At 39.8% G+C, this 24,366-nt stretch overlaps 1 protein-coding gene and 1 long non-coding RNA gene across 2 annotated transcripts in view; one reads left to right on the top strand and one right to left on the bottom strand.

Moving 5' to 3' along the window:
• LOC106733732 (uncharacterized) overlaps positions 1 to 24,366 on the bottom strand; it is a 51,360-nt gene that overhangs the window by 22,400 nt on the left and 4,594 nt on the right. Inside the window, exon 2 of the long non-coding RNA XR_001369655.1 lies at positions 11,839 to 11,887. This is a non-coding gene — a long non-coding RNA (uncharacterized LOC106733732). The remainder of the gene's footprint in view (positions 1 to 11,838; positions 11,888 to 24,366) is intronic.
• Positions 5,335 to 6,276, top strand: LOC102472590 (olfactory receptor 2A1/2A42). The gene has a single exon (XM_014583681.1). It carries the CDS (start codon positions 5,335 to 5,337, stop codon positions 6,274 to 6,276), a length of 942 nt encoding a protein of 313 aa, XP_014439167.1.

Here is a 24,366-nt window from a genome sequence, read left to right as displayed (position 1 = left end):
AACCGCGGTCGACTACTTGGGAGTCCAGCGACATAGTCATTACTCCAACTACTGGTCCCTCAAATAAGAAACTTCTAATATCACATACAATAACCTATGCAATGGGGAAGGGGGAGAAAATAGCAATATCTTTCAAGTTAAAACACTGTTAGAGAGTCTATAGATATTCTTACCAAACTTTAAATGTCTATTCTTTTTAGCAAGAGAATGTCCCACAATTATGAAGGCAAGATTTAAGCAAGCCAGAAATTCCTAATCAAATATATGGATGGTCCAAAAATATCAATATGCAGGCATTCATGCATTAATTTGTATTCATTCATTCATATATTCATTCAACAAATGTACATTAAATGTGAGAATTGCAAAATGAGTACATCTGTTCCTGCTTCCAGGGCTTCGTTCATAAGACGCGCAACGGCAATCCAGTCTTCTAAAGGAAATCAGACTTTCAACCCAAGCAGCAACCAACCGTAAAGAATCTTTATGTACTCATTAGGCCTCTTTCTTGCTTTTCCATTTAGCTTTCAGAGATTAATACTTTGGATGTAGAGGGTTTCCTTTTTCTTTATGTAATTGTTTGGGACGTTGTAAAAGAAAACAGAGGAATGAATAAAGAGGTCAAGATTTTCAAAAGATGTAAATGTCTTTTCAGGACCGAATATTTTCATATGCTTTGTGTGTTTCCAAACAAATTTAGAAAGTTGGCCTGTTGACATTAATCTTTTTATATCTTTTATAATCTTACATATCTTCTGAAAAATGTAAGTCCTAGTCCTGAGTTATGAAAGTACAAGAGTCATTAGAATTCATTAGTGTGTTGCTGATACAATTTATTGATAATGTTTGCGAGTAAACTAATCACTTGTTTCCACTAGAGAGGACTCCCGTGGGGACTTCCTTCAGGGTTCTGATTAGCTGCTGGGAACGACTTTCCTTGGGTTGTACTTCAGCAAGGAATAGGTCCAGGGCCTGGCATTGCACTTTGTGGATCAGCTGTGGAAATAGTTGTTCTGCATACCCATTTTTCATAGTTTCCAAACTAAAAAGAGAACAATTAAAAAGCCCAAATGTAATTAATTTACTTTAAAAAAAAAACTGCAATTCCGCCAGGAACATTGCTAATTGGCACGTTCCCTCTTGGTCAATATATCAGCACGAAAGGCATCTAACAGTTGATTATGAATAAGAGCAACACGAGGGGGTTAGCAAGAGACCCTACTGGCTAGGATTATCCATTACTGATGATTCAGCCATCTACACTGTAGTTTCAGACTTGCCCAGAGGATGTCACCGTCATGTCACTGGCTAGAGTCTAGACAGAGTAAGGACGTGCTGACAACCACTGCCACTCCCGAACCAGCCCTTTCTTTACTCCTCAGCCTTTCTCTGGACAAGTGGCCCACCCGAGTAATTACATCTGAGTTCACTGAATCACACTCACATTCTCTGCCTTCTTGTGAGAGGACATCAAAGCACCTGAGTAGATTTCTCAATGTAGTCAGAACTCCCTGGATACGTGTTTTCTCGCCAAGTCTTGTTTTCTTCCTCTGGTTCTTCTTATCCATCATGAGTGGATTTGTAAGTTTTGCTTATCAAATGGCAGTGTTATTTCTCTTATTTCCAGGTTTTCGAGCAGTATCATCGAGGGCTGCATCGGTATTAACGGAAGCTTAGCTGGGGTCTTTCCTCATGTTCATCTTGAGGAAGCTCTTTTCTTCAGAGACAAGCAGGCATAAGTTCACTACTTCAGCCCTGGGTTATTTTTTATTTATTTATTTTTTTGGAGAGATTTTCACTGTAGGGCGCGTGCGCTCGCCAGACAGACAGAGAGAGAGACATAGAGACAGAAAGCGAGAAATCACCCCCCAGGGGGGATGGTCACGCCACAATCCCTTCTCCTCCATTCTCCTCTCGGGATCTTGGGCACACACGCACCCGTGCCCGGCGTGAGTTTTTTAAGCCACCGGGTCCGGGACACGAACCGCGGTCGACTACATGGGAGTCCAGCGACATAGCCATTACACTAACTGCTGGTTCCCAGCCCTGGGTTATTTTTGCCTAGTAATTTTCACTAGCAAAATTCTGGATTTCTACCTGGTATATTTAGAGAAATGTTATCCAGGATGAAACTACAAAAACCCAATACTATTTGGCACATCACCAATTCACAGAAATATCAGTTATCTAACTGTAATTTATTGCTATAATCATCTATAAAATGACAGATTCACTAAATTATCTCTTTGTCCCCCAATTTTTAATTAGCCTTCAGTAAAGCATTTAATAATTCTTATAAAATTGAAGCAAGGCAGAATTCATTTCTTCTATAAATTTCTTTTTTGTGTATTTCCCTGTGGCTTTTGAACTTTTCAAATCATGCCTGATAAAAGTACGAAGCATGACACAGACAGCAGCTTTTCCGATACGTTGTCATCTCAGGTACGGTCTTCCCGCTGCTCTAGTATGTGGATTTACACTTCGGGTAGAGTAGGGAGGCTACACATGACCCCTGAGAAATTGCGTCTTAAAATGTTTTTATATGCATCTATACACATCACAGCCTTCAAACCAATACGAGAATGCCTGAACTCACACTCACTTATCACCCTGTACTCAGAGTCCAAACTTAAAAAACATGAACACTGAACAGTGAAAAATCCTATTCCTATAAATTTTATTCAAAACCACTTTTTCATAAATCAGTAACTGTGAATCAATCAATAGATTATTTGCCAAATGGTCAATCATTGGCGTGTATTCATCATCTATTCTAAATAAAGATAGTCATTAGAGTACATATACAATCATCCATTCTTCCTTTTTAAGACCCTAGATAGCTACATTGTCATAAAAGAATCTTGTTATCTTTTTGCTGGGTTGTCATGTAAACTACTCTGTGTTGCTCAAAGCAACACAGTTAATATTTCTATTGAGAAGTGGGAATTATATCTCTCTTCTATGACTACCCTACTTGTCATATTTAGAGTTCTTCTATTATCAATTATTTCTTCACAAATTGTGCGATTTTGGCATGTACAGTTTCAAGATAATGTTTACTACATAGTTGTTCACTTTCTCTATTGTCTCAACATTCTTTCCCATCACGAGTGTCAATAGCGATTGCAATCCTTTCAGTAATCGCTGCTATTTAAGCCCATTGATTAGCTTATTGTGTTCCTAGATCATTAATTTTTTTTATTTATTTACATTTAACCACATATGTCTTTACAGTGTACATGCACAAATACCATGCATGTCAGTCAGTCAAGACAAAGATATTACTGTATACATTATCATCGGCAAATAGTTTCTCATTTTTTGTCAATTAAACATACTTTTACTTTTTTCCTTCCCTTTTCCCCTCCCTCCCTTCCATACTAAACATTTTTTTCACATTTTATTGATTCACAAAAGATCTTAAACTAAAAATATGGACAAAGTTAAAATCTAGTGACAAATGCACTGTAATTTTCTTCTGAAACATTTCTTCTCCCTCTATCCCCCCTTTTACTAGAGAAAGGTATAAATTAACGTATTTACAAAAAAAGATAAATAAAATAAGTTTAGTCTCGATTTGTTATTTGCACAAAGCCCCATAAGAATTCAATTTCTGATGCAAGACAACAGATAAGATTATATGATTAAACTTATGCAAATAACCATTCTGTCACAAAATAATAATGCTCACAAATATTTTCCAATTGTGAAGGTTCAGGAAGGGAGAAAAATTTATGCTAATTTTTTAAAAGTTAAATTGCTGAAGCTATCAACAGCTCACACACACACACAAAAGAAAACCTTGCATAAACAAAAAATCAGTAATGTTTCAGACAGAAGTCAGAATTCTATTTCACCAGTTCAGTCTCATGTAATCTCACTTTTGTTGAATTTGCAGTGTTTCTGTGGTCTCTGATCTCTTCGTTTAAATCCTGGAAGTTCACATTCAACATTATCATTGATATTTCCGAACTTGTGCTTACCATTCAGGTGGCCTTTTTCTTGGTCATTTTTTGTTCTCTTATTTCTGTCTGTCTAATTTTCCTGGTGGTGTAGTACTCCCTTCAGAACTTCTCGTAGAACAAGTCTGGTATTGGTAAATTCTTTCAGGTTTTGTTTATCTGAGAATATTTTGGATTTTCCTTCCCATATGGAGAATAATCTTGCTGGATATAGTATTCTTGGTTGAAATTGTTTTTCACTTAACATATCAAATATATTTTCCCATTCTTTCCTTGGTCACATTGTTTCTAATGAGAAGTCTGACGTTAGCATGATGGGATATCCTTTTGAAAGTAACTTGATGTTTCTTGCTTGCCAATTTTAGTACCTTGTCTCTGTCCATGGTTTTGGTCAATCTGGCTGTGATGTGCCTTGGAGACCTTCTTGGGTTGATTCTATGTGAGGTCCTTTGTCTTCTTGGGTTGATTCTATGTGAGGTCCTTTGTCTTTCTTGGGTCTGGATATTTAAATGCCTCTCTAGGTTTGAAACGTTTCTTCCAGGATTTCATGAGTAGATTATCAGTGCCCTGAAAAGTTTCTTCACCTTCTGGGATATCTATTATCTGGATGTTTGGGCATTTAATGGTATCTAGTATTACTTGTATATTATTCTCATTTGGGGGGTTTATTTTCTCAGTCTTTTTGGTGAATTTTTCTAGGTCAGAGGTTCTATCTTCTACATCTGAGATTCCATCTTATGCATGATCTAATCTGTTTTTAATATTTTCAAGGGAGGTTTTATTTCCTGTATTACAGTCTTCATCTCTAACAGTTTTCATGTAATCCTTTTTTATGCTGTGTATTTCCATGTTCAGATCATGCAAGAACTTCACCTTCATTGTCTCTTTTCTCTTGCATCTTCTGGAGTTCTCTGTTTCTCTTGCATATCTGTTAGCTTCGTCACGATGAATATTCTAAATTCTTTATCTGACATTTCCATGAGTTCCATTGTACTGCCTGTAGATGATGAAAAACTGTTCTTTCCCCTTGAGGGAAAGACATTTTCTTTCAAAGAAAAGGAAACAAAGAAAAAACTCAATAAAAAGGGGAAACTTTTTTTAAAAAGACAAAAAATGAAATTGCATGGTGCATTTGTTCAGGGTTGGGCCCAACTGATATGCACATGGATTCTCGCTTCACTAGGTATTGGGCCAGAAGACTTAGAATATTAATTTTAAATGATTTTTTAAAATTTTATGATTTATTATTTAAATTTAATTGAACATCTTTATCTTTTAAAGATGGTTAAATTAATTTAAAATATCTTTAAAATGTCCATATTTTTTTGTCAATCCCATTCTAAACTACCCATTTCATCTCTTTCATAGTGAAATGAGGGGAAATCAAACAACAGTCACTGAATTCCTCCTACTGGGATTTCCCCTCGGCCCCAGGATTCAGATGCTTCTCTTTGGGCTCTTCTCCCTGCTCTATGCCTCCACCCTGCTGGGGAACGGGGTCATCCTGGGGCTCATCTTGCTGGACCCCAGACTGCACACCCCCATGTACTTCTTCCTCTCACACTTGGCCATTGTTGATGTTACCTACGCCTGCAGCACGGTACCCCAGATGCTGGTGAATCTCCTGAATCCAGTCAAGCCCATCTCCTACGCTGGCTGCATGACACAGACCTTTTTCTTTTTGACTTTTTCAATCACTGAATGTCTGCTCCTGGTGGTGATGTCCTACGACCGCTATGTGGCCATCTGCCACCCCCTCCGATATTCCGTCATCATGAGCTGGAGAGTGTGCACAGTCCTGGCTGTTACTTCCTGGGCATGTGGCTTCCTCCTGGCCTTGGTTCATGTGGGTCTCCTCCTGAGACTGCCTTTCTGTGGGCCTCATGAAATCAATCACTTCTTCTGTGAACTCCTGTCTGTACTCAAGCTGGCCTGTGCTGACACTAGGCTTAACCAGGTTGTCATCCTTGCAGCTGCTGTGTTTATCTTGGTGGGGCCCCTGTGCCTGGTGCTGGTCTCCTACTCACGCATCCTGGCTGCCATCCTGAGGATCCAGTCAGGGGAGGGCCGCAGGAAGGCCTTCTCCACCTGCTCCTCCCACCTCTGCGTGGTGGGGCTGTTCTTTGGCAGTGCCATTGTCACATACATGGCCCCTAAATCCCACCATCCTGAGGAGCAGCAGAAAATCCTTTTTCTATTTTATAGTTTTTTAAACCCTATGCTGAACCCCTTGATTTATAGTTTGAGGAATGCAGAGGTCAAGGGTGCCCTGAGGAGGATGTTGTGCAAGGAAAGTACTTCTCCATTGGTTTGATGTTTGAGTCACCAGCCTCATGTAGTTCCCTGGAATCCTGAGTACTGAATACTGCCTAGTTCACACTCCCTTTATACCTGAGACAGAATGACCCAAAGTACTCTGTAAACATCCCTTTTTATTCCTTCCCAAGATGCATTTAGGTTTTGCTGCATTCATTAAGCTTATTATGCTTAACAGTTTCATTTAACTACTATTGAGTTGAGAATATCAGAGAAATTTTTTTCTCTATACACTAAAGTTTAAAATAGACAGTTTACTGGACCAGCCATGTGGTATAGTGGTTAAGGCAGTTGGATTACACAAGGCCAACTTTACAGCCTGAGTCCTGGACCAGGTGGCTCGGAAAATGCATCAGGAACATGTGCATGACTGCCCAAAATCCAAGGGAAGACTGGAGGAGAAGGGACTGTGGCATGGCCATCCCCCCTGGGGATGATTTCTCACTTTATCTCTCTCTCTCTCTCTGTTGAAGGCTCACACAATATAGACAAAAACAAACAAAATAGACCCTTTGCCTCTAACTTAGTCAGGTATGCTGTTGGTCATAGCAGAGCAGGAGGCATTATCAAGTGTAGTTGCATCAGTGAGGATTTTGTTAAGTATTGTAGTGACAGACAGGAGTCCAGAACCCTTGATACCTCTGTCCATTTCCATCCCACATTTGGATGTCTCCCCACAATTGGACTTTTTCTTACAAAGAGCAGATGTGCCTAAATGCCTTTTCACTGATTAAATCGTATAATCTGTCTGACAATTTCCACGGTAAGAGAATGAATCTGTGAACACTCGACTGGCAATACCGAAGGGTTACACACACACACAAAAACTACTTTTCAGTCTTCCCTGAGATTTTAATGTCCACTTGTTTCTAAACTCTTTGGAGCTTCTCAGCAAGACTGTCCATGATTCTCTCTGGATAAGAACACACACCTTACTTACAAGGAGTCAGCAAGTAACAAATCCAACTTTCTAGCTGGGTAGGAATGGAAAGCCTCAGTGAGAGGCAACCGAATGCAAAGAGAGGTTAAATTTAAAAAAAAAAAAAAGTATAACTTTTAATATTAGTGGCATAACTATTATAATATTTACTCTGTGCCATTCACTCCATATTGATAAGTACTATATAGAGTCCAGCTAATTTTGTAGCAAATCCATTTCCCATTATTACTCCATATTTATGGGTAAATGTTAGTCTCATACTCAAACGATTTGGCTCCCAAGCCTTCTCTAAGAAGGACAACTGCCACAACCTGAGAGGCAACCCCAAACCATTCCCAGGTTTATTCTTTTACAAGGCAATGGAGGAGTGGAAAATGGAAGGTAAAGTCCTGTGTTTTCTATCAACTGAAGTTGTTGAGCATCTTGCCTTTTGCAGTTCTAAACAAGCCTCTCCTGACCCTCTCTTGCCGAAACATAGTTACCTTTAACCTCCATGAGCTGTGCAGCATTGGTCCAAGAGAGTGGTCTGTGCCTTCACTAGTCTTTATAGGACACCATTATTTAACTCAGATTCAGCCACTCCTTATGGACGATGTAGCACATTATTAACAGCCTTATCAAATTGAGAATAAAGCTAACCTATACCAGCACAGGTTACATTAGAATGTCAGTTTCTTCCCAGTTTAATATGAACCATGAAGAGGCCAAGATAGCTGTTATTTATGGACGGTTTCTTGTCTTGTAGGTGTCTCTTATTCACATTGTTTAAAGGAGTTACAAAGTTTTATGGAACACAGAAACAGAGAGGATGGGGAGGGAGGCTGTCCTCATTGAGATTAGAGAGTTAGTCTGGAACTGACTCCAGAGTGTACTCCCCAGAATATCACTAGTTTCACATATACCACTCATATGTTCATGCACATGCATGTGCACACACACACACACACACACACACACTTACTGAGTGACTGGCAAAGTACTGCCCTATGCATCTTTCGAGTAGTCTTTAAATCTTCACAACAACCTTGTGACTGTCATACTGCTTGTAGGTGAGAAAATACACACACAGAGAGATTATATAATTTAATGCCTCTAACTCATCAATACCTAGTCCAGAATCAAATTTGCAATATGATTGCCAAATTACTATACAAAAATCAAAGAGATCATGAAGCTCCAGAAGAAGAGAAGAGAAAGAAATTTTCAACATCTAGCTGAAAGTGGGCCATTGGGCTTCAGACAGAAAAGTACCTATAAGCTGAAAAGTACAGCTTGATTACATTCTAGGGTGTGAAAATGAGGATGAGGAACCAAGAAAGGACTGTGACTACAGACTACAGACCCTTGTGACTACAAGGGTCAGGAATGAGTAGCAACATCTTGACTAGGAGGACAATCAAACTGAAAACAGTGAAGGAAAGAGACTGACATTGCAGGTTTAAATTGATGGTTCACCAGTTGAAGAGCATTAGAAAGTATTCTGGTAATTTAACCAAACTGGATATATAATTTGTAATCCTAATATTTCCTAACACAGTCTTTAAATGGTGGGTTAGTTTCATAACAGATGTTGCATTGCACCATTTGGAAGGATGCATTCAAGTGACAAGACAAGAGTAAAGGCTATAATTCCAGGGGTAGGTATCAAGAAAACTCCCCTCGGAACCAGCAGTTAGCGTAATGGCTATGTCGCTGGACTCCCACGTAGTCGACCGCGGTTCGCGTCCCGGACCCGGTGGCTTAAAACTCACGCCGGGCGCGTGTGCGTGCGTGCCCATGATCCCGAGAGGAGAATGGAGGAGAAGGGATTGCGGCGTGACCATCCCCCCTGGGGGGTGATTTCTCGCTTTCTGTCTCTATGTCTCTCTCTGTCTGTCTGGCGAGCGCACGCGCCCTATAGCGAAAATCTCTCTCAAAAAAAAAAAAAAAAAAAAAAAAAAAAAAGAAAAAAGAAAACTCCCCTGGAAAGCAGAAGGTGAGCAGCAGAAGTCATAGGGTTTAGAAGCCATGCTCAGGGAGCCACATGTATGGGCCCTGAACTCTGTGTGCAGAGCGCTCCTAGGTTTGTCCTCAGGGTTCAGGAGGCCCAAGATGCTGCCCAACCCTTAAACACATGAGATTTTTAGCTAGAGTCACAAGTTCTAGTCCTAGGTCTACCATTTGCTACCTGTGCTCTTTCCAGTGAGGTCCCTTAACTTCCTGAGTCTCAATCCCTAATTCATAAAGTATGCATAATGAGAACTTCTTAGGCTTCCCAGAGACCTACTAAAAACCTCAAATAAGAGATGCAAGTGGACTTATTCTGAAGATTTATAGTGCTGTGCAAACATAGCTATACTGCTATTGTTAGGTCAGAAATTATTTTAATGCTGTCAGGTTTGATAAACTGTCTTATTTGGACCAAGACTGTCCTTTAGGCAGGAAGAACACTGGGGCCAATAGGTTGCCCAAACCTTTCCTCTCATGGCTTCTCCCAAGTCCCCTTTAGAGGCACAGGAGGCCACTCAGGCTTGGAAGGAACATCCTGTCCAGAAGCGACAGTTGCAGCCCAGACTCGGTGGTCTGTGAACCAGTTGACAAAGGCCCCACAGGCCTCTCTCCTTTTGAACCTGGTTTCAGTCTATTCAGTAGGGAAACAGGAGACCTCTCCCAGGCCAAGGAACTTAAATTCATTTTTGATTTCCAATATTTTATAATTATTACCCTGAGATTTATAGCGCATTTACTATTTATGCACCATCTCCCACATGGGGAAGGATAAGAACTGAATCACCTTTTCATCTCCAACATCTAGACAGTCTTAGCACATTGTGAGTTTTCACCATAAACTTGTTAAGTAAATAAAGGACCCTTTATCTGTTAACTTCATTTCCAAATTTTTAGTCTTTAGCTATCTTCAGATTATTTTTAATTTTATTTATTTTTATTATTATTATTTTATTTGCTATAGGGCATGTGTACTCACCAGAGAAAGAGAGAGAAAGTGAGAAAGCAAGATGTCATATCCAGGACTTGAATTGAGGTCGGCCATGTGGGAGTCTAGCACCTTAACCACCATACCACCTGCTAGCCTATCTTCGATGTTTAACCTTCCTTAAACCCCTCTAACTATGGGTCAGTAGGCACTGATTTGTAGCTTATCATTACTGAGCACTTGCTCTGTGGTAGGCACTACATAGAATGCTTTAATGTAATCCTCACATTAAATCTGTAAAGTAGGCACTAATAAGTCCTTACACAAAGATGGGGAAAACAAAGTTTAGAGAAATTAATTAAATTTTTTGTTGTTTTATTTTTTTGAGAGATTTTTTGCTATAGGGCGCATCTGCTCACCAGAAGGACAGAAAGCAAAAGATCACACCCCCAGGGGGATGGCCACGCTACAATCCCTTCTACTCCACTCTCCTCTCAAGATTTTGGGTACACATGCACATGTGCCTGGTGTGAGTTTAAGCCATCAGGTCTGGGACTCGAACCACAGCCCACTATGCAGGAGTCCAGTGTTGTAACCATTATGCTATCTGCTGGTCCTGGGAAATTACTTGTAACCATTATACTATCTGCTGGTCCTGAGAAATTAATTAATTTACCCAAGGTCACAAAACTATCCAGTGGTAGACATGACTTGAGACCAGGCAGTCTATTTTTAAGTTAACTAAGTCAACTTTGTAGAGTATTTATTGGTATTCATATCCCAAATGGCCAACGACAGGTTTGTGCATGAACTTAGACTACATGAACAATTGCATAGCCATCATGTCCAGATTCCTACCCATAGTATATGGGCCTAGAGCTGTACTACCCTTCATTCATTGAAGATTAGATATCTTATTGTAAAAGGATCTGTTCAATCCGGCTTTTAGCACACTTTCACATCATGGATATTAATAATTAAGAACATGGCATTGCTCTACGATCATGAAGGAGAAAAGAAACAACTAAGGCAGAAATTCAGCACTTACTATACACAATGCCAGGAATGTTTCTTCATTTTTATCATGAGGATAAGTGACCACTGGCTTCCCAGGGGAGGGTGTCAACTCACTGAACCTACAAAGGCCAGGGTGACACTGGTGCAAGGTAGAAAGCCATGTTAGGCTATTTCTCTTGTGAACTCTGGCAAGAGGGTGGAGACGGTTGTGGGCAATAGGTACTGGAAATGACAGGGGCGGAATCTGCGTGTGCCAGTCAGTTCACCTGCCCCCTGAAATTGGCAGCTGTAGCATGTTTGGCATGTGGATCGGGGATTGCCAACCGCCAACCCACAGGGTTGTTGTTTACAGCTTGCTGTGAGTAAAGAGAATCGCTGGTAAATATGGGTGGTTGAGATTCAACAGAAACAAAAGGGACTTGGAATGCTGTCTCACTGGGCTCTAGACTATAATGTCTTCCCAGCCAGCAGAGAAGTGCCGAAGAGCCCTTGCTGCCTTGGCAAGTTTTGAATACTATTAGCTCCTTTCTTTCTGCCTTTTTAAAACCTGTGTTTCTCTGTTTTCGATTTCTGCAATCCTTTTGGGCCAAAAGAAGAAGAGGATCCTTGAACACCGTGTGATTTGACCAACAGAATGCAGCTGGTCAGTCAGGGTGTCCGGGTTCTCCTCCCAATTCCCCTTTACTCACTGGGTGGCCTTAGGAAACTTGCTTGACTCTTCTGGCTTCTGTTCCCCACCTATAAAATGAAAAGTTGATGCAGATAATCTTTAAGATTCCTTCTTGGTTTGTAATTCTCTATTGATTTCTTTATACGTCATAGGAATTTGAATTTTCATTTTTTTCCAAGGACGGTAGAATAAATACTATACAGAGAAAATGAAATGGACTTCTGAAAATAATTGAATCTCTCAGGCCTAACGTATAATAAGAATTTGAGTGCCTACTGAATGAGTGAATGAGATGACTAATTTAGTGCTCTGAGAAATGGAAATTTCATACGACTGGTTAAAAACATAATGTGAAATGCTATGTTAGAAAAGACGGGTGTATTTGACCTTCTTGGATATTACGAAGAGTAACTTTTACTGAGAAAGTTTTTAGGAACTAGAACAAAACTCATATTCTATAACTATATTTCCTACCTTGTAAAAAATAGGTTTTAAAAATTTGCTGTGGTGTGGGACCAGCAGATGGCGTAATGGTTACATTGCCAGACTCACAGAGTCCACCGCAGTTTAAGTACCGGACCAGATGGCTTAAAACCCATGCCAGGTGAATGTGCATGCGTGTGTGCCTCAAATCCTGAGAGAAGAATGGAAGAGAAGGGATTGCAGTGTGCCCATCCCCTTGGTGGGGAGGTGATTTCTTGCTTTCTGTCTTGTCTCTCTGTCTCTCTGGCAAGCTCATGCACCTATAGCAAAAATCTCTAAATAAATAAATAAATTGCTAGAATACATGTGAACTCAGCAGAGAGAGAAAGATAGAAGAAAGAGAAAGAGAGAGAGGTAAAGTGTGAAAGCACCCTTTTCCTCCATCTCCTCTGGGATTTTGGAGACACACACACACACACACACACACACACACACACACGACAAGCATGCTTCTTCAGGCTACTGGTCAGGGACTCCAACCACACAGATAGCCACGAAGGATCTAGCAGCACCAACCACGATGCCACCAGCTGGCTCTGTAAATAATAATTTCAGTAATGAGCATTTGTTAGGAGGTTAGTGTCAGGCACTGTGCTGATTTACAGGAATTATTGTCCAGTCTAAACTTTATAACAATGTTATAAGTCTGAAATTCTCATTACACTCACTTTACAAAAGAGGAAACAGAGGTCATAAGAAATGTTTTATGCTGGCACAGAGTAGATTTTAAGGAATCTCGCCACAAAAATAAGTATGTGAGATAACACACATGTTGATTAGCTCAATTCCAGAATATTTGAGGAGACTTCAAAGAAATTGTGGAAGGGGGAACCAGCAGTTAGCGTAATGGCTATGTCGCTGGACTCCCACGTAGTCGACCGCGGTTCACGTCCCGGACCCAGTGGCTTAAAACTCACGCCGGGCGTGTGTGCGTGCGTGCCCAAGATCCCGAGAGGAGAATGGAGGAGAAGGGATTGCGGCGTGACCATCCCCCCTGGGGGGTGATTTCTCGCTTTCTGTCTCTATGTCTCTCTCTGTCTGTCTGGCGAGCGCACGTGCCCTACAGTGAAAATCTCTCTCAAAAAAAAAAAAAAAAGAAATTGTGGAAGGGCCAGCAGGTGGTGTGGTGGTTAAGCACTGGACTCCCACATGGCTGACTGTGATTTGAGTTCCAGACCTAGCAGCTTAAAAATCACATCGGCTACATGTGTGTGCGTGCCCAAAATCCCAAGAAGAGAATGGAGGAGAAGATTGCAGCATGGCATCCCCTCAGGTGGTGATTTCTCACTTTCTCTCTCTCTGTCTCTCTCTGACAAACACATGCTCTACGACTAAGACCAAAAGAAAAAAAAAAAAAACCTGAGGAAAAATGGAATTAAAGTACAAGTTTATTTTGGTGCAAAACCATTTTGAAATCCATGCATGGTTTTTCATAAAACACATTTTCCGGGACCAGCAGTTAGCATAATGACTATGTCACTGGACTCCCATGTAGTCGACTGTGGTTCAAGGCCCAGACCCGGTGGCTTAAACTCACACCTGGTGTGTGTGTGTGTGTGCCCAAGATCCCAAGAAGAGAATGGAGGAGAAGGGATTGCGGCATGGCCATCCCCCCAAGGGCTGATTTCTTGCTTTCTGTCTCTCTGTCTCTGTCTTTCTGGTGAGCACATGCAAAACCTATAGCAAAAACCTCTAAAAAATCAAAAAAATTAAATAAATAAAATAAAAAAACATATTTAACTTTTTGAAGACCTCCCTTTGTATTTTTAAAACATCATTTAAACATGCAAATACAATTTTGTCAATTTTAAAAAGTAAAATTTTTTAGTCTCCCATCTTCATCACAAAAATAAAGACAATCGGTCTTAATATTTTGAAAATCCACTTAAAAAAAAAGACTAAAATATAGGTAACATTGTCTCCAATATATATATAACAAACAAAATAGGAATATATAAACCAGTTTTTCTTAAATGAAGAAAAAATACAGAGAAATAAGTAGAGACAAATACATTACTCACAGTAGAATAATTGAAAGTTCCTAGTAATATGACAAAGATGTACAGTCCCTCTAGTAACCAGGGAAATAGATTTTTAAAGCATGAAATACCATTTTCCTGCCCATTAAATAGACAAAAATAAAAAGATGGATCCTTTCTAGGTTTAATGCCTACCTAGGCAAAGTAGGTATTTCCCTTCCCTACAATCTTAATAATTTAGGAATATTTCTTCAAAAAATACAATTTGCGACCCTCTCTTTTTTTTAAGTTGACTTACTTTTTCTATGAACGAGAGCAAAGAAAGAAACAGACAGACCCCACGGGGTCATTGTGCTGCAGTCCCCCTCAGCCTCAGCTGGCTTGGATCACAGCACACACGAGCATGCCAAGTGTGCTCAGGGAGATCGTGTGATGGATACGAACCCACCGGGTCCAGTTGCACTGCACGACCACCTGGCCCCCACAGCCCTTGGATGTAGCAATTCTAATGCTAAAACTTATCCTGCAGAAATATTTGTACAAATATATACATACGAGCATATTGTAAATTATGGAACAATACATACATGTGTATAACTATATATATGCAAATGTACTCTAAATCGACTCAATATTTAGAATAATAAAATGTCATAACCTGGGCTAGCCTGTGGTCTAGTGGTTAAGGCAGCCAGATTCCACATGGCTGATCATGCAGTTTGAGCCCCTGACCTGGCAGCTTGCAAATCAAGCAGGGCCCATGTGTGTGTGTGCCCCAAATCCCAAAAGGAGGAAGAAGTGGAGGAGAAGGGATTACAGTGTGACCACACCCCATTGGGAGGTACCTTCTCCCACTGACCCTCTCTCCATCTCTGTTTCTCTGCGGCAAGCACATGAGCCCTCTGGCAAAATTTCTTTTTTAATGTCACATCCTTATATCAATAAATAGTGAGATTGTTAAATAAAATGTTATAAATATATTCCTTGGGATATTATGTAACTATCAATATAAACAAGTTTTATATAACATATTAATATCTAATGTTATATTGATTTCTTAATAATTAATATATTAAGCCATATATTAACTAATATTACTATAAGCAAGATTTTCATAAAATGTTAAGTGAGAAAAAATGTCATATTGATACAGTACTTTCTCATTCTTATACAGAAAAATCTATATATGGATATGTGTGGAAATAAAATAAATATATATATATTTAAATGGGAAAGACATATATTAAGGCATAGGAAAATGTCCAAAATGATATACATTAAAAAATTGAAGAACAGGTCTCTCAAGATGGAGAATGAACAGTGGAAAATAACAGAGCTTTTTTTTTTACTTTTTTTTATTATCATCATAATCTTCTTTATATTACATTGGATTACATATAACTTTACGGTCTATTACATTTCTTTTTCAAAAGGGAATGCCATGCATGTCAGTCAATACAGAGACATTAATTTCCCCACTCTATGGTGAAAAGGGAACCCTCCTACACTGTTGGTGGGAATGTAAACTAGTTCAACCACTGTGGAGAACAATATGGAGGTTCCTCAAAGATCTACAAATAGAACTACCATTTGATCCAGCAATCCCACTTCTGGGTATTTACCCAAAAGACAGGAGAACGCTCAGTCAGAAAAGTGCTTGCACATCCATGTTTATTGCAGCTTTATGCACAATTGCCAAGACATGGAACCAACCTAAATGTCTATAAACTGATGAATGGATTGGAAACGTGTGGTATATATATACTCTATGGAATACTACTCAGCCATAAAAAATAACAAGACCCTGGCATTTGATAGAAAGTGGTCAGATATGGAGGATCTATTGCTAAGTGAAGTAAGCCAGGCTATGAAAGAAAGATATTATATGTATCCACTCAATATATACCGACTATCCGCATTCTATGATAGAGAGCAAAAAATCGGAGGACATAAAAGCAGTGAAGGTACTTAATGAGAATAGGACAGTGTGGAATGAGGGGGGGGTGAAGAGAAGAGGATAGAGAAAGATAGCACGAGAACAAATAGAGAGGCAGGACCTTAGTGAATAACAGAGCATTTTTTAAAAAGTTGATTTAGAACTTCTTACTCGGATCTCCTTTTGATCCTCTGGCTCTCAAATCCATATCAGCCTGCACTTACTGGCACAATATAGGTAAACCTAAGACTAAGCAAGCAATAATTGACAATGGTTAGGACTTTTTATCTGTTTTAATTGTACCAAGATAACTTGTAATGTCCTTTTCAAATCTTTTCATTACTTATTTAAGGTTATGCTAGAATGTTGATTTTAAATAAAAATAATATTGGTGGACAGACAAATAACAAGTGCACTCATATGCCCCTAAGATTTCCTGGACCCTCAACCAATCAATCACTCTCAAGACATTAGCTACTCTGTAGTGCCATAAATTGATGCTTCTAATAATGGGATTTTGGAATTTAGGAGTCTTCTTGCACTGAAACTTTGTAATCACTAGCCCTTTCTCATCCCTAGCTGCTGTAATAATCTCTAAATTTCTGTAGTTTAGCAAAATAAAACTTTACTCTTACATAAAATCTAATATATTGTAGTTACATATGAGGCAACCTTCCACATGGTGATTCAGGGACCCAGGTTCCTCTCATTTTGTTTCCTACCAGCCAAACATCTAGCCCGTGATGGGGTAAAAGACCCAGCTTTGGCTCAGAAGTGACACACATTGTCATACTCATAGGCAAGACCTGGAACTTAGGTCACCTAAATATAAAAGAAACCAGGAAATACAGTTCCAGAAACAACTGCATGCAGATCTTTGGTGGAGTTCAGGGTCAGTTAAAGGTAACACCAGCTGCATGACCTTACAAAGGCAGCATCTCAGTGGCCTCTTACAGCACAGTCCATTCCTTGCTCAGAGCAGGTGGTCCTGAACAGCAGGCTGTAAATCACTAACTGCCGATTCAGGCACCAGGTTTTTACACCCCTGGCACTGCCATCATGTTCACATGGTTCCCAATCTCTCATGAGTATTGGAAGAACAAAAGGCATGAAGGTTTAGTGACCTGTCCTAAAAGTGGGTTTTTCATTTCTGCCTTCATCCCATTGGCCAAAGCTTGGTCACATGGTTATACAATAAATAAATAAGACAATAGAGTCTGGGAATTGTGCTCTCCTTTGTACCCAGGCATAAGAGAAACAGTTTTGATAAACGTCTAGCCATCCCTGCCAAAGTCATCACAGCTTCTGGATTTCTAGACCTCTGACTCTTTAGGACAATACTAACATTTAGGGGAGGGGAGGAGGCACAAAGTGGAGTAGAGATCCTTGAGCCTCCTCCACAGACCTTCAACTACACCTTTGCCAAGACAGACAATAGATTTTTTTTTCAATTTTATGTGAAATACATTCCAAAATGGAGCTTCAAAACAAATCTCCCAGGTGCCACACCTGTACAAAAATTCTGAAAGTGCCACAGCTCTCCAGATCACATTCTGAGGGACCCAGCCAGTGTTGCCCCTGAACCGTCAAATTTCAATACAGTGGAAAATCCTGTGAACCTGGATTCATACTGTTGTATCCTTGCTTTGCTTCCCATCTCTAACATGAGGATGATACCACCTAACCTGCTCCAAGGAGATGTTCTAAACTTCAAAAGGAGTAATAAACATGTCAGTACTTTGTAAGCTGAAAAGAAGTACTAAAAATTACTCTTGATCCTACAGTACAGAGATTTATCAACTGTTTCCTCTCACCTTCATTGTTTCCTCTTTTTCTATGTTCTTTATGTATTATTTACATGACTTTATAAAATAGGTAGAGGACTGAAAATGTGGTCTTTTACACAGAAATCCACTACGGTTCCATTCTAAGAAAGATTGCAAGGCAGAGCCAAAGAAGGACCTACGAACACAAAGTAATACTAAGTTAAAGGGTTAGATTAGAGGTCACCAAATTAGACAAGTGTGTGATTCTGTTTTTAGAAAGTAGGTTGTGATTGGGAATCAGCAGTTAGCATAATGGCTATGTTGCTGGACTCCCATGTAGTCGACCGCGGTTCGCGTCCCAGACCCAGTGGCTTAAAACTCACGCCAGGCGCATGTGCGTGCGTGCCCAGGATCCCGAGAGGAGAATGGAGGAGAAGGGACTTCGGCGTGGCCATCCCCCCTGGGGGGTGATTTCTCGCTTTCTGTCTCTATGTCTCTCTCTGTCTGTCTGGCGAGCGCACGTGCCCTATAGTGAAAATCTCTCAAAAAAAAAAAGAAAGTAGGTTGTGATAAGAGATACAGGATAGGGAGAACGAAAAGGGTGAATTTCCAGCTATTCAAAATGTAATCATATGGTACAGTGTAAATGTAATTCCATGGAGTTCTCATCAAGCTGGAAGAAAGCCACGACTGAAGTGGGTAAACATCATGATGCTAAGAGATGGATTCTGCTGGCAGCAGACGACAGCCAGCACTCCACGCCTGGCTCAGTGGGCCTTCCTCACCACAGAGCACAACAGTGGTGTGCGATGGCATCATCTTGTGGGCTAAGGTAATGTCCAGAGTACTATGACCTCATGGTCCCTTTCTTGAAGCCAACGCCTATTCCATGTGATTTTAGTACCCAAGGCCTTACAATTATGTTTCCCTCCTGCCTGCAGATATCCACAATTTGTTTAGCAAGACAAACTTCTTGTTTCACAATCATAGATAAGCTTAACACACAAATGCTTACATTTTTTTTCTTTCGGAGAGGTTTTTGCTATAGGGCGCATGCACTAGCCAGAAAGTCAGAGAGGAGAGACAGAGAGATAGAAAGCAAGAAATCACCCCCCAGGAGGGATGGCCATGCTGCAATCCCTCTCCTCCATTCTCCTCTCGGGATCTTGGGCACGCACGCACACGCACCTAGCGTGAGTGAGTTTAAGTTACCGGGTCCAGGACTCGAACCGTGATCAGCTACATGGGAGTTCAGTGATATAGCCATTATGCTAACTGTTGGTCCCACAAATGCATACATTCAGACTAGCCAGTGAATGGCAGGTGTTAATGGATCTGTTGTGATAAGAGTTAAGAGTCCTGATATCTGAAGAAGGCGGGGAATAAGGGAGGCTGGGAGTCCCCTTGCCAATTTCACCTATTTCAATCCTTACCCACTTCTGAAATCTGTGGCCTCAGAGAATTTATAGCTGCCATGTAGGTCTCTGGAATCTGCCAAGAGTTGTTTTTTTATTTCAATGAGTTCCTTAAATAAATAAATACACACTAAGTTCAATCAATAAGGATCTTACTAAGTAAAGAGAGGTACCTCCGTACAATGAAACACGTGAAATCACCCACAAACATACAGAAAATAATACGGATATCTTTATGGCTTCCATAGAAAAATCAAGATCTATTGAGAAAAGTGATGGTAAAGAGAGAAGGTGTAGGTAAACAATATCAGATGTGTTTACACAGATGCGTAAAAGCACCCTGGTGGGATTCATAAAAAGCTAAGAAGAGAGAGGTTGGAAACTGGGGAAGACAGTGACAAGGAAGGGCATATCTAGGCCTGAACATATCTAGGCTTATACAGCTTGAAGCAGCTTCTTTAAGAAAAAGAACGTGAATTTATAACCACAAAAGTAGTTCAGACCCTTGGAAAGGATTTTTGAAAGGGGTTCTTAACTTCAGCGTTTATTCATTTCAAGGTAAATTCACCATTGGAAACAAGCAGGGGAAGGAGGAGGATGTCAATGGATACTTTTCTTTCTTTAATTATTATTTATTATCTATTGTTTACATTCCATCGCTGTGTATCATTACAGCATACCAAAGAATCTTCCCATCACGAATACACTGTATTATCAGTTCAGTGCTATCATAAGGGAGTTGCAAATCAAACTACAATGGTATACCACTTAACCCTGGTCAGAACAGCTAAGATTAAAAAGTAATAATAAATAAATACTTTTCAAAGCTTTTAGAAATTTTAGCCATTTTTACCTATTTAAAAAGACTAAATTAAAAAAATATATATTGGGTTATTGGAAAAGTCATGATGCATTTTTGCATAGAAAAATACGTTATGACTTTTCCAACATATATATATATATACACACACACATGTATATATATACACACACATGTATATATACGTGTGTGTGTGTGTGTGTGTATATATATATATATACTGTTGAAGAAACTTCAGAGAAAGAGAATTGACCAGGTGGCCAGGCCTCATGAAAATTTGCTCATATAACCAAACTCATACCAAGAACATTGAAAAAACTGCAGCCGTTACTACATTTAAATATATTTCACCCACCAAGTTAACAAAAAGTTCAAAAAACTTAGCGCTGGCAAGGGCATGCAGTGTGACACATGCTGTGATTCGGTATGGGTGACCTCCATGGAGAATAGTTTGCTAGTGTCCCCCCCAGTTACAAACGCATGCACCATTTGCATGGAAATTCCATTTCCAGGAATACGCCCCACAGCTAGACTGGCACGCGTGCAAAGCAAAAGATGTAAAGGTTATTCACGGCAGCAGTGTTCAAACTGCCGAACTACTGAACACCCTCAACAGGAGACTGTTCAATAAATTATGTTACAGCCGTTCAGCAGCATATTGTTCGGCCGAAAAGTAAACAAGGAAGCTTTTTATGGACCAATATAAACAACCTGCTATCTATATTTGCAAGTGGAAAATGAAAAGTTCCGTAACATTTTGTGGGCTACCACTGATGTACTTCCTATAAGCACAGAATACTGTGGGTATTTCACAGACGACTGTAACATTGGTGCCTCCAGGGAAAGGAATGGATTGCTGGGGACACATGTGGATGGAAATTTTTACTTCTGAACTTTTAAGTTGTGGAATATGTCAATGTGTAACCTTTTCAAATTACTAATTTAGGGGGGATAAAATGGCTTTTTAACATTTTTCAAAACATGTATTAACCCTAAATTCTAATGAAGCCTAGGACTGTTCAGATGGCAGCCCGTTGCAGTTCTAAACCTTCACAGAGGAATCAGTTCTATATTTAATGCAGACTGACCTGGTATGACAGGGCATTTCTCTGCCTCCAATGGAAGGTAGATTGCTCAAAGTGAAAAGTCTCATTAATTATTAAGTGACTCAATAAATTTATTCCTCTAGATAAAACATTTTTTTCAGGGTTTTGTTTGTTTGTTTGTCGATTTTTAGTGAACCCAACAAAATGGATAGAAAATAGTTGGCGTCAGCTATGAATTCTTTCCAAATTCCCAACAGAGTTGCTTTCGCTTCTCAACGATTAAGAAAGCTCTGTTATTCTCTGTCATTGAATGCTAGGGCTTAAGGAAAGAGGTGTCTGATGCCTGAGAAGAGAGATAAGGGCAATGGCACACAGTGTTTGCTCCCATGTTTTTGTTGGGGATTTGGAGTTTTTTTGATAAAGTCAAAGAAGAGGGGATCTTTGGGATATGATTAAAACCTAAGGAGACACATCCTAAAATAAATGAGTTCGCGTTTTGAGATAGGAAGAAAATTGACCCTAAGCATGTGTGATTATTCTGAAAATAAGAAGGGTGCTACGGGCCAAGAGCGTTAACTCAGCCATCGAAGAATTAGAACATCTGAGAAGCCTTTTGTCACTGATAGGGTGTGCACTCCAAGTGCGACGTGGCCAAGAATGCCTTTCAACGTTGATACTTGTTTAAGATGACTAAAATTTTCAGAATGAAAAAGCCTGTGACCTGAATCATTTATGTCCACAAGGTGGTGCTATAGCTCCTGCCAAACACTCAACTGGGCTTTCCTTCTGGAACTAGAAATCCACAATATACTTGTGATTAAGGCACCAGATCTTCACATGCTCTGGTAAGTCCGTCAAAGAAATTTGTTGTGCAAAGTTGTCCTGCTGTAGGCAGATTTGGGACTAAAGAGTGAAGATTATTCTGGGTACTAATACCTCCCACCACCTCCACACATACCTGAGCTGATGTCTCAAGGTTTTATGCTGAGCTTTCAGCCCCCTCCTTTTCCCAATGCAGCTCAGGTGTATGAGTGACAGGGGTGGGACCTGGTACTAAGGATTAGCACAGCGCCCAAGAGCCATCGAAATGCATCTCCCATGCTCACTTCCAACTTCTATCCAAGGGCCACTCAAGGCTCATCCTTGTAGTAGAGATTCTCCTTACCCTTGTGGCTTCCCTTCATCATACTTTTCTTTAAATTTCTGTGGCATTATTTTTGCCCTGCTCTGAGTTTATCAGAGATGGCTTTAAAGTATTATTTTACCATTTCCATCTAAACTTTGGGACAAAGTTCATGTCATTATTTTTTATTTTTAAAAATGTTGCTAAAGGGCCTATGCCCTCATTGGAGAGAGACAGAGAGAGGGAGAGAAAGAAAGTGAGAAGGCACCCTTCAATATGTTTTCAATAACCTTGGTTGGTAGCTCAGTGACTAGGAAGGATCTAACCCCATTTGGCCAATATCTGAACCTAGCGAAATGAACTTTTAAGTAATATCCTCTCTGGAATTGTTGATTATCTCTGGGGGGAATAAGAGGGGGGGTGAACTATTCTATCTCTGTGGATTTCTTCAGTTTTGTTTTAAATGTCTTACTTCTAAAACTTTGACATCTTCAGTATCTCTCCATTGAGAGAGCCACGGAGAGAGGGATATTTCTATCATAAGGAAAGTAGAAGGATGTCTCTGGTACAACAAATAGCATCTCCCTCTCTATTCCCCTTTATTCTTGTCTCCTTTTTGCTCTCTTCTGTTCTGTACCTCCGTGCTCAGGTGATCAAAACCGTGACTGAGCCCTACATAGCGAACCGCTCCTTCCTGCTACCACCTCTTCCTCTCACAGTGTAAGGAAGTGCAGGTGAGTGGCAGCCCCGGTGCAGAGCAACAACAGGCTGCTCTGGATCCACTGTCAAGATCAGGGGAAGAAACCATCAGCACAACTCAAAGAATCATGGCTGCATTTTGGAAGAAGAGTGGGATAACATGGATTAGGGTAGAAGAGAGATATTTGACTGAAGAGCCATCACTGGGCTGTCCTCTGATAGAAGCAATATGACACCTCCAGAAATGGATGTTGAGGACTTCAGATTAGGAATAAGGCCAATGATTATCCACTGGCAAAGTCTTAGACCACTAAAGGCAAAAATAAGGCACTTCCACATTCAAAATAAACAGCATAGTTACTGGCTTGGGGCTTTTATTATATCCATCAGAATGAAAGTAATATACACATACCAAACTCATACTTTTAATTATATGATGAAATTTCAGTCCTAGAAAGATAAGAGCTTTAAAAATAAGGACATAATACATGTTTTTGGCTTATCTCAAAGAGGAGGGGAAATAAAGATGTAGGTACTAAAATGATAAGAAAATATTTGTCTTTAAACCCCCAACACTGGAATTCTTAGAACCCTAACTCTCTCTTCCTTCCAATGTAAGACCTAGTATAAACACTTATGTGTGTGTGTGGGTGTGATCTTATACAAAAAAGAATATGACTCACAAACATACAAAGTCTCAAAAAGTTTATAAAAATGTATATTATGAAGAAAGTGTGGATTAATTTAAAAAATTTTTCGTGCCAAAATAAACTCATATTTTAATTTTATGTTTCTTTTTTTAAATATTTATTTATTTTTAATTAATTTTATTAATTAATTCATTTCTTTTAATTTGACCAGAGAGAGACAGAGAGATAGAGAGAGAGAGAAAGCAAGTTACCAGGTCCAGGACTTGAACCATGGTTGGCCATGTGGGAGTGTCCAGCACCTTAACCACCACGCCACCTGCCGGGCCCCTTAATTTTATGTTTCCATGAGCCTTTTGAAGTCCCCTTGTACATACCTAATACACACAAGCACATACACACACACACACACGTGCACACACAGTAAGATGACATCAAAGGTAGATTTTTAAAAAGGAAAAAAGAACAGCAAAAGGAAAATAAGAACAGAAAGAGTAAGTGTTCACAATGTATACTTTACTTTCCAGTATATCTCTAGAAGTTAGTTTAGGTAGGTTATAGCTTTGCTCTTGAATTCTTCTCTTCAATTCAGTGGGGAAATGTGAAGGATAAAAACTTTCCTTAGGCTGGCCT

Source organism: Tupaia chinensis, unplaced genomic scaffold (genome assembly GCF_000334495.1).
Source record: "Tupaia chinensis unplaced genomic scaffold, TupChi_1.0 Scaffold000010_1, whole genome shotgun sequence".
NCBI lineage: Eukaryota > Metazoa > Chordata > Mammalia > Scandentia > Tupaiidae > Tupaia > Tupaia belangeri.
Note: the sequence above shows the minus strand (reverse complement) of the source record. Positions and strands in the feature narration are given on the sequence as shown.

Bases quoted from the DNA above. Each gene is read 5' to 3' on its own strand.
- LOC102472590 (XM_014583681.1), top strand. From the start codon at position 5,335: ATGAGGGGAAATCAAACAACAGTCACTGAATTCCTCCTACTGGGATTT.